The 11,363-nt window shown below is 44.2% G+C and overlaps 1 protein-coding gene and 1 long non-coding RNA gene across 6 annotated transcripts in view; one reads left to right on the forward strand and one right to left on the reverse strand.

Moving 5' to 3' along the window:
- Positions 1-11,363, reverse strand: part of ZNF541 (zinc finger protein 541) — a 31,091-nt gene that overhangs the window by 9,344 nt on the left and 10,384 nt on the right. For all 5 annotated transcript variants that reach the window (XM_014523560.2, XM_014523559.2, XM_006031402.3 and 2 more), the window contains 6 exons: positions 10,686-10,744; positions 8,528-8,687; positions 7,773-7,940; positions 6,192-6,519; positions 4,845-4,908; positions 493-635 (listed from right to left, as the gene is read on the reverse strand). In XM_014523560.2, the coding sequence (XP_014379046.1) occupies positions 493-635; positions 4,845-4,908; positions 6,192-6,519; positions 7,773-7,940; positions 8,528-8,687; positions 10,686-10,744 (922 nt within the window). The remainder of the gene's footprint in view (positions 1-492; positions 636-4,844; positions 4,909-6,191; positions 6,520-7,772; positions 7,941-8,527; positions 8,688-10,685; positions 10,745-11,363) is intronic.
- LOC112551548 lies at positions 4,025-6,918 on the forward strand. The gene is made up of 3 exons (XR_003095850.1): positions 4,025-4,587; positions 5,585-5,662; positions 6,795-6,918. It is a non-coding gene; the product is annotated as an uncharacterized LOC112551548 (long non-coding RNA).

The raw sequence follows: 11,363 nt of genomic DNA on the forward strand, positions 1-11,363 counted from the left end.
GAGAACGCCCTCCTTGTCTACAGCATGCCATCTCCCTGACACACCCATGCCCTCCAGACACGCATCTTCCTTTTCAAGGTCAGCATAGATGAACTGGGACTAATGCTGGTGACTGGTTTCGATGAGGAGATGGCACGGAGAGCATAACTGCTTAATTTGTTTACTGCTCTGGCTCAACTCCCTTTTTTGTGTCCTTGTGACAAGATGTTTAGGAGAATTCAGATTCATTGGGATCCAACAGGCAGCACCACGAGCACTTCTGCTGTGGCCCTAAACTTATGACCTCTGCGCCGTCAACCATGCACCTTAGTGCCCGTGCCACCCCAGCCCCCCTGGCTCTACTAAAACTAAGCAGTCTGCTTCCCCATGAATGCAACTGGGAGAAGGTCAAGAAACAGAAGAATGAGAGAAGAACAGAAGGTTGCAATGACAGCAAGGAAGTTTTTAATCATTTCATCGAGGGGTGGCCTTAAGAGAAAGAGCTTAAGCCACCTCTGTCCTGCATTTCCTGGTTGGTTGCGATGTTTCCCCAGGGTTTCCACACTAATGACGCTCCATGTTCATCGTTTTCTAAAACCGATCTATCCTGGAGGTTTGGAATCTCTGCCTGAAACTGGCTTCCAATGTTAATATGTCTAAAGTAATTAAAAAAAAAATGGAGACAAGGGAGAGAATTGGGAATGAATGTATCGCCATCAATACACAAATGCACACAAATAAATACACAGATCATGACTGAGCGAGATGCATATGACATCCGTGCTCCGTATATATTCTTCCGCAAAGGATAGCTAGCAGCTCCCGTGTAAACAGCTAGGTTCAGTGCCATCAGATGTGGCCCTTGGCTGGCAGCCCCCATAGGGAGGCCAAACACTGACAGGAGAGGCCAAGGGGAGCGACCGTCTTGCACCCACAGTGGGTCTCTGGCAGGAGCAGGCTGAAACACACTGGAAGGACAGGGAAGGGAATCCTGCGCTCTACACTCATCCAGACTTCAATTCTCCTGCTGATAAATCTTGCACGTGGGAGCCGGTGCTTTATGTACAAGAACAAAACACTCAGTTGTATAATGCGAGGGTTGGAAAGGACCTCAAGGGTCATCTAGACCAACCCCCCGCACAAACACAGGATGCGCTATTTCTACGAGCTATTGTAGACTACTCCCAGGAACAGGCACGGGGGCGGGATTAATGCCTGACCCTGGGTTAGATCAAAATAAAGTTCAGCACAGATATGCAATGCGGTGATGGGCCTCTAATAATGCATTTCAGCATGAGGCGTCTGGTTCAGTTCTTGCGCATGCCCTACAGTCTTAGAACATCAAGATCTTTTGCGACAATCTTGCTTTTATCCTTTCTAATACTCATTCAGCCCTACGGGTTTTGTGGTTGCCTCTGACACACTGTATTAGCATTTGCCTTTCCTATTCTGGCTCTCGCAAATGGTGCAAAACTCAAGAGAGTTTATTCTACCTAAGGATAATCCCGTTATCAATGACACTGTTCCTAGGTATATTTAATCCACATGGTGCAATCTTGTTAACAATAACCCCCACCCTCCAGGACGTGCCACCTGGCTATTAGCCTTTCACTGGCTGCTGTGCTACAACACTCTCTTATACTCGCTAAACACAGAGCTAGCAAATTCTTTGGTAAACATTAACATCTTTCAGCCACAGCCATGGAGACTCGGGCCTTCCTTAATTAATTTTGTGCAAACAAAAAAGTAATTGATATGACAGCTCTCATTTTCTTTATTATTTAACAAGAACCAGAAATCGCACTCCTCCTATTAAACTCATTCTGCACCAGTGACAGTTTTAGAAGCGCTAGCCAAGTAGTTTAAGTATCACCAGTCAACAACCACGTTTTACAAAAAAGCTGCTCATAGATTTAGAGCCTTTAAAAGACGGATGTTTACAGGGATAATTGGAAAATTCAGAGTTGTAATGCTGCGGATTTAAAAAATAGCCAAGTGTTTCAAAAGCGATATAAACCCTCCTGTGTCAGGACGCTAAGCCAGCCTCCAAAATCCTTCTCTGGAGGCGCGCTATGCAGTAAGTGCTTTCTGTAGGAGTCCCCTACCTTCCCTTGAAGGCTAGATTAGGGACTTGTCAAAATGACAGGTTGGCTGCCGCCAAAGCTGTGCCAAGCAGACCTACAGCAGCGGAGTTCCCATGTGAAAACATGGCATATGGTGGCATTGGCAAATCTCTGTCGTATAGAGAAACTGTGACTAAGACACTCGAGTAGTCTGCCCCTTGATCTGATCCAGATTGACAAACCCTGGGTGGAAAAGACATAGCAGTTAACTTCCGGTCTTCCACCAACCATGTACAGAATTGAAAGCTGACCAAAAGCGTTTAGTAAACTACATGCCCTGTCAAGTGTAGTGCTGCAAAATTACTTTAAATTCTGCCCTACAATCCTCTTCTTGCAAACATTTAATCCACACGACTCGATCTTTCCCTCTTGCAGTATTTGTACCAATTTATACATCAGGGAACAAAGGGGAGTAAGGGAACGGCTTGACCCCAGGGCAGAGAGGGAAGAAGAAACAGGATGAACACTTAGGAAAAACTCTCTAGGAGGGTGGTGAAGCACTGGAACGGGTTACTTAGAGAGGTGGTGGAGTCCCCATCCTTGGAGGCACAGCTTGACAAAGCCTTGGCTGGGATGATGGAGGTGGGGCTGGTCCTCCTTGGAGCAGGGGTTGGACTAGGTGCGACCTCCTGAGGTCCCTTCAACCCTCGTTTTCTATGATTCTGTGTCCTCAGTGGTGGCAGACGACAGAACAACAGTCTTAAGTTGCAGCAAGGGGAGTTTAGGTTAGATATTGAGAGGAACTTTCTCACAAGGAGGGTAGTGAAGCACTGGAGCAGGCTACCCAGAGAGGTGGTGGGATCTCCATCCTTGGAGGTTTTAAGGCCTGGCCTGACACATCCCTGGCTGGGATGATGTAGCTGGGGTTGGTTCTGCTTTGAGCAGGCAGCTGGACTAGATGACCTCCCTCCAGCCCTAATTGTCTACGATCTTGTGATGACACTGAGTTCTTGGCTCTTAGTCGTGTGTCGAGACCACACCTCTCCTCTATCCCACTCGCATGAATGTACTGCAAAGCACCAAAGTCCGGATCTTATTAATCACCTACATTACTTCCCCTGCTTTTGGACAGTTATGGAGCTCTCCCCAAAATGAGCTTGTTCCTACACAGTTAAGAAAGCTGGCTCTGCCCAACATGTATAAAGTCAGCAGCAAAAGGTGAAATCAGCATCGGGGAGCTAGAAGAAAGGCGATGATTATGACAGATGACTACCAGAATATCTGAACATCCTGTGAAGAAAGACAGAGGGAGATCTTTATTTATGAGGCAAACCCAAGGGCAGAATGAAGCCAATGCTTCATCAGGATAGCACTGGATTATTTTGTTGCAACATCGTTTTGGCCAGTGCTTGGCACTGTCCGGCCAAAAATGCTATTAATCCAGCCAGTGATACAAGGCAGTGAGAGAACCAGCCAAGCGATGGATTTATGTACGGGTAAAAAGGGAGGAAGGTAAATAATGTTATTTTAACAGGCCTGTAAAACATTAGAGTTGAACTAACCAAACTTCTTCCTCTCCTAAAGCTGTCTTTTTTCCTCATCAGTGCCATTTTCCAAGTTCCCTTTTTGTCAGAGATTGGTCAAAAAAAAAGGGCAAGAACAGATGGAGTGCTGTGACACGCATCAGAAACAATACCGTCAAGTTATGTTTCAACTGATGCAAATCTAGTCTGCGTTCTTACTGTTCCTTTGCTCCAAGAGCCGAGTGCTTCACAAACATTTCATCGAGGATCACTACACAACTGTGAAGGGGAAACACATGCTACTCGTCCCATTTTAGAGCTGTGAAAAGAGAGTCGCAGGAAGAGGAAGTGAAATTTAGGCATGGCTGAGAAGCATGATGTTGTGGTAAAAGAGCAAGTGTCAGCACTTCTCTGTTCTCCAAAAGAAGAGTATATTTTCTTTGCGGGGGTTAATAATAACCTAACACAACTAGGCATTGTGGAGCTTTTGAGAAACACTTAAACACAACACATGCTAGAGAAGTGCAAAGCAGGCCCCCGTTCGGCAAGGCATTTTAAGAACAGGGACAACACCCCAGTACTTCAAAGGATCTCCTTATCTAATTACAGTTACTCGCAGGCTGATCAGCCCTGAACTTGCCAACCAACGAGCAGCGAAGTCAAGAACTGAACTGAGGAACTTACTCCTAGAACCCCTGCTGTGACCGCTGAACAAAGTTCCCTCCATTTAAAGCTCTGCATTCATTCAGTGTGCATGAATTCATTCGTTTCCAATATGAATTCCATTCTCTTTTTCCCCTGGGATTTTTCTGCTCGCTGACAACTTGTAGCTCGAAGAAAAACTCTACAGCCCCGGAATTACAGAAAATGTACAGCCCTTTATGCAAGCATTTGACCATGTCCAGTTTGTCAAAAGGAGAACTCTTTTGTGTATTCGAGCCATCACTCCTTCAGACCTATATTCCAGCTAATCCACCCATCCCATCTTCTGCAGTAGCCACTACCAGATGCTGCAGAGAAAGGTAAGCAGCTCTATTTGCTATAATACTGAGTAGCAAGGAAGTATGCATTATTAAATATAGCTAGGAAGAGGTGGTCATCGCTTGAGGACCAAGGGGACTAATCTGAGTGTTAACCCTGACCGAGAAGGGGAAGGCAGGCACCTGGGTGGTCAGCCAGGGGCTCCTGGAGCACAGAAGTCTGCAAGGGGACGCACCACATCTCCATGCCTGATTTAGGTTCCAGGAGCCCAGCCACAATAACTACTACTACTACTTACGGCTCTATGCTGATTTTGGTGTTATCTTTCACGAGAGAGAATCCAAAGTCTCCATCCATTCTGTCTAAAAAAAAAAAAAATACACACATACACTGAAGTTAAAAACACTCCTGTAAGATCTTCCTTCAGCCTCGCTTGCCATATAGTTAATCAGTCAATCTGTGTCCCAAGTCCTGTGTCCAGCTGTGGGCCCCCCACTACAGAAAGGATGTGGACACATTGGAGAGAGTCCAGCGGAGGGCAACAAAAATGGTTCAGAGCCTGGGGGACATGACTTGTGAGGAAAGGTTGAGGAAGCTGGGGTTATTTAGTCTAGAGAAGAGGAGACTGAGAGGGGATTTAATAGCAGCCTTCAACTCCCTGCAGAGGGGTTCCTAGAGAAGAGCAAGCAGGGATTTAATAGCAACCTTCAACACCCTGAAGGGTGGATCCAAAGAAGATGGAGCTGGACTGTTCTCAGTGGGGGCAGATGACAGGACAAGGAGCAATGGGCTCCAGTTGCAACAAGCGAAGTTGAGATTGGATATTAGGAAAAACTTTCCACAAAGGGGATAGTAAAGCACTGGAATAGGCTCCCCAGGGAGGCAGTGGACTCTCCATCCTTGGAGGTTTCCAAGACCCAGGTAGACAAAGCCTGGCTGGGATGATCGGATTGGGGCTGGTCCTGCTTTGAGCAGGGGGTTGGACTAGATGTGACCTCCTGAGGTCCCTTCACACCCTCATTTTCTATGATTCTGCAGCTATAGAACACTTATTGACTTCAGTGGAGCAAATCAAGCAACGCTTTCAGCAACAGGCCCTCCATATGGACCACCCAGGTAAAAGTTTTCCTTGTTTTTGGACCACTAATCACAAGAGGCCATCCTGTGGACTGAAGAGTCTTAAATTTCAACATCATAAATGAAATCTAAAGACTACACAGCACATCACGGGCCAAACTGTAGCAAGTGCTATTACAGCAGCTATTACAGAAAGCACACACTAGAAGCACAGTCCTATCCTCCCTCACCTGCAGCTCACAAAGTCCTGGCAAGGCTGGGGGCACAATCCATATTTGTGTGGGGACACCCTTCAATCAGCAATGGCCTCTAATCCACATTACACACACTTTGGTGAGAATACTCTGGTCTTGGAGAAGGGAATAGCTGTTCACTGGGCTCATGAAAGATGGAAAATATGGGTGTTCACTGTCAGGTATTTTACACTGCGTGGGATCGAGGTGTGCATACCACTGTTCTAGCACTGGCAGGATTTGGCCCTGGAAATGGCAACCTACATAACAACAGATTGTATGCATAGGTGTACATTTCTGCCCAATTGTCAACAATTTTTAACGTTTAAATTTACCTAGAATAGTACTGAACAGCTGGCTGGGATCTCCTTTTTCAGAGGAAGAGCAGACAGTGTTGAAATAGAGCCCTGATCCTTCCCGTATCGGGCTGAGCATTGGGGGTGGAGTATACGGAGAGTATTGGAAAAAGTCCCTTACGAGATGGTCAACCAGATAGACTGGGGAACGAAGATTGCTTTGATAGCATCCTCCTATGCTTGACTGCATCTCGCCACATAACGGCATGGGAGTGGGGATAAAAAGTGATTTGGACCGAGTCTGCCTCTTTCTCTTTTTTTGGTGCGTGCTGGAGTCCTGCACACCCTGGCTTTCCTGGTTATTAACCTGAGAAGACAATTTATTCGAAATGTTAAATGATTGCGTGGGGCACAGAAACAAGAATAGCAACTGTGAGGAACTTGAAAACCTACCAGAGAGGAGGAAGTTTGAAATTACTTGAGTTTCACGTCTGTTGCATATCTGGATTTCTCTAGAATTTGTCTCGTTACTTATTATTTTTACACCAGTTACAAGTGATGAGCACCAAGATTTATAGAGCAGGGTTCAATAAAAAAAAAAAACACAAAACATCCTCTTTTCTCTATCCCTTATGCATACAGGTTGTCTCGGGTAAAGCAACAGAAGTTCCCAAGGTCTGGAATAGACTGCCGCCAGAGGTGGTTCAAGCACCCACTTTGAACGCCTTCAAGACACATTTGGATGTTTATCGTGCTGGGATCCTATGATCCCTGCTGACTTCCTGCCCCTGGGGCAGGGGGCTGGACTCAATGATTTTCCGAGATCCCTTCCAGCCCAAATGTCTATGAATCTATGAAGTATTCATGAAAACAAGAGGGGAAAAGGGCCCTCTGTACCTTTTCTTGCAATCATGGTGAGTTGAGAGAAAAGGTTATCATTGTGAATGCTTCTTAAAAAGATCAGTCAGGCTGAAATTTTCCTTAAAACAAGTGTTTTTGCTAAGCAGCCATCAAATACATCACCCAGCACCAACAGACAAAGCCAGGCGCCAGAACACCTTCCTATTAATTAAGACTATTCATTAATTTCTTGGTTAAAATATTCACCTGTTATTGGCGACAAAGAATTGCCATGACAGGCAACTGCTGGCAAATACACACAAAGAGAACATATTTTTCCCAGCCCCAACTCTCACGCATTAAATAAATGTATTTAGCTCAAGGCTGCTTTCATTGTATACTTCCACTTATTTCTTTTCTCATAGGGCTCAAGGCAAATATCCATTGTCCATCAGAATTTAGACATTTCTGACCATTTTCTAACATTATGCAACTTTCAGCGGGTGTTTGGAATTAATTTTTCAAAGCGTTTCCAATTGATTACTCTCACAGGGCCCAATCATGAACCCCTTATACTGAAGCGAAAGCCACCGCTCTGCCCAGGGTCACCGCTGAAGTGGCATTTAAAACCTATTTTGACGTTTTAACTTGTCATGGTGCACAGGCTTTTTCCCAGCCCCAACCAACAATGCATTTCACACACCGCGGAGCACATGCTCAAAGAAATCATCCCACTGAAGTCAACCTAAGTAGTTTAGAAGATCGTAAATGATGACCCACTTTGTTCCCTGCCTGTTCATCTGTTGCCGTCACAGGTACAGAGACTGGGATCACCAGAGGCACTACTGTTCCATCGTCTAAAGGTTTCTTCATGTCTGAGGGAGTGTTTCCATCACTTACTGGCTTCAGGAACAATGTCTGAGGATTCAAGTTTTCTGCATCATGCACCTTGACACAAACAAAAATAATAATAGTAAAAATTTTTAAGTGCCTCTGGTAGCATCATTGATTGGAGGATCTCAAACAATTCCCTCAACTCCCTTTGTTATTTTGCATATGGGGAACCTGAGACCCAGCAAACTGAAAGAAGTGTTTCTAAAGTAACACAGCCCAGAACAAAATCCGCAAGTGCCATTCCCATGCTATAAACATTACATAATGCTCCGTCCCAAACGGTCATGCTGTGTTGTCAGACTGCCGTAGAAGACCCGCTGAAAAAAGTTCTACTGATACCAGTTTCACCAATATTCCCTAGCTAGATAGTGTAAAAAAATTCTGCTGGAAATACTGGAAGTTTTCCAATTAATACAACCCATTCGATGGCCATTTGAGGGGCTTCTGACAGCATTGCAATTCCAACAATCTCTGTGATTCTGGATCCCCATTATGCGACTCTTCAAAATCTTCAGTGCAAAAGTTAAGTTGCTTCAAGGCTTTTCTGTCTACCAGTTTGGAACAGGTTTTAGAGAATCCTTGGGATATTAATTCAGACTTCCATTAATTAACAACTGTTGGAGGATTTGATTTCCCTTTACCTGCTGTTCGTTCCTCCCTTGCGGTGACTGCCATTGTTCGCTATGGAAACACATATGGCTACTCAGACCTTTCTCAGTATAGAAAAGCTGACTGCAGTTCTTGCAAATGAAACCACTTTCACATTTCCTCCCATCCATATGGCCGGCACTGGTTTTGTTACTATAAGCGGAGATCGAGGTAAAAAGATGGAAAATTAACATTATGAAACTGAACTACTGTTTGCAATTTAGTTTCTATCAGTATTAGGTACACGCTTACATTTCTTCCTTTAGAGTTCATTTTATGTCTATCTGGAAAAGGAATCTCTACAGTTCATTTACCAGCAAACTATGTTAACCACAGAAAAACCCCCAGTGAGACATAAATCACCCATGTTAGAGCGAGATAGTTTTAAATGGGAGATGTAATAAAATGCCCTCTTGAGCATTTACATGCAATTGTACCCATTACCGGCTATGTACAAATGTTATTTCCAAAGGTATCACTTTCTTTCTGTGGCCTCTGGATGGGATGGCTTGCATTCAAAACCCTGAAAAGTATTTTCTTAGGGAACCATGCATTATACCATGTGCAATTTCTGTAATTTTGAGGCCATCGATGGAAAACATGTGTTGTATGTGGGTTGCTTTGTCTGGTGAACTTAGTACTGATGAAAGGTAGCAGGTTGACAACTCCAGAAACTCAAGTCTTCTATCCACAGTACAAGCAAACTAATAGCAGTTAACGCGTCTCAAAACTGTTCACCCTTAACACCCTAACCTCGAGAGACTACCTTGTGGGTTACACTCTCTATGGCCCATCAGTCCTAGATCCTGTGTTGAGATAAAAACAGAGGATTTCAGTCCTCTGTCCTAATGGTGATTTTTTTTTTTTGTTCCAATGTGGACACCTACCCAGTAGCAACTCTGACTCTCAGTCATTGCTGGCCAGAAATGGATCTTTCACATTCTTAACAAAAGTCAAGCTTTTTCTTAGTGAGGTGGGAATTATTTTTGGCTTAGCAGCACCGGCAGGAAAAGCAGCTGCTTGTCCTGTCCAATGTGGGAATTTTAATAGGATTCTGCATTTCATCCCTGCCATGTCTAAAGAACCATAAGAACCAACCGGCTGACTTCTGGTCTCAAGTTACATGAGTACAACTCCCTTCAATTCAACTGAATCTCACCACTGTATCTAAGAACAGAATGGGCCCTAATAAATAAAGAGGGGTTAGACTCAGCTGTGAGCCACACTTTAACACGGAGTAGCACACAGCTGCACAACCAATAAAAGCAGCCCCAGGAATGAATGTTGAGTCCGTCACAATTTCCCCAGAGGAAAAGAGGTTCTGAAACCTATTTTTGGGGGGAATGGGGAAGCTTTCCTCATCTCGTGAACGGCCGGCTCATGGTTTGGTTGCAGAGGGAAAGAGCAGGGATGGTGTTCCTGTTCTTCATTCCAGTACCCAAGGTCTGAGATAGCTGCACAGCAAAAGGATGGGTTTAATCCTTTCTGCAACCATGAAGAACCAGCACACAATCTTGCCCCAAGTAAATTACAGGACAGAAAATTAGCCATCAGCTTTTAAAAATCCAGCTTGGGTATCCAATTCGATGTTGCTAATGCAACAGTATGTTTCACGGCCTGACTATTCACTAAGGGCAAAGCTTAGCGCGAGGACTACACTCAGTTAAATACTCACTGACGCCCTCTGGACAGGGATGAATCCTTTCAAATGTTATCCTAGATTTGCCTTCCATTGCTTTCATTTTTATCCTGCACTTTTCTATTAAGGCAATAAGTGAAAAGAACAGGGACCGGTCAGCTTTTATTATGTCTTCCAGAGCCTTAAATACCTTACTCAAATACCTACCTCTCATACTTAAAAATGCTGTCTGGCTTTTAGGCTTCTGAGTTCGAAATTAGATTTATGGAAGCCTGGTGGCTCTAATTCAAGTGCCTATCATTTAGCATAATCCCAGAGCTGGCCAATTGAAAAGGATATGTAAAAATTCAATCTCAAGGGAACAGAGAAGAACACATGGCTGACTCTTATGCTTAACCTACATGCTGGAAATCAAACTTAAAGGACAAATAAAAATCTCCATCATAGAAGTTAGGGGCTGGAAGGATGTTATTCTATTTTAAATATTGCCAAGACTAGTGTACCCTTCTTACCATCCAGCCAACAAGTTTTCTTCCTTCACTGCATTCGTAAGGCTGTAGATCTTTCCACCCTGCAGTTTAAAAAAAAAAAAAATTAAAAAAAAAAAATCAAAACCAGATGTTATTCTGTCCACAACTAAAATGTACAATATAGTTATTCCATCTTTAAAGAAAAAATGGAGTGTTTGAACCGCTTGATTTCCAAAACACACACTTTTCAAGTAAACTACATGGCAAATCTTCTAAGAGGACCTCAAACTTTTCCCCACCATTAATTGATCATTTAGCCTCAATCGCCTTTGCGTGCATAAATACAAATAAGACTTGAATTGCAAGCAATGCCCCTCCGTATCATCAGCTGCACTGTTCCCACTACAGGCCCAGAAGAGCATGGATTATCCGAGCCATACACAGAAAGTAACCTCCAGCAGATGAGAGCCACAGACAACGAATCCTATCTCCCCTCTGCCCCAACTCCCAAGCTCCCACTGGTCCCTGGCCACATTGTGAGAGGGGAAAAAGGATGCCCCTTCTTTCGTAGGGCTGATTCGGAGCAACAATTATAAATCTAGTTTAAGGTTAGTTAACCAATCTAATGCTCCTGAGAAAAGGGAATAGATTCATAGATGTTCAGGTGGGAAGGGACCTCAATAGATCATCGAGTCCGACCCCCTGCATAGGCAGGAAAGA

This window comes from Alligator sinensis, unplaced genomic scaffold (genome assembly GCF_000455745.1).
Source record: "Alligator sinensis unplaced genomic scaffold, ASM45574v1 scaffold1667_1, whole genome shotgun sequence".
Lineage (NCBI taxonomy): Eukaryota > Metazoa > Chordata > Crocodylia > Alligatoridae > Alligator > Alligator sinensis.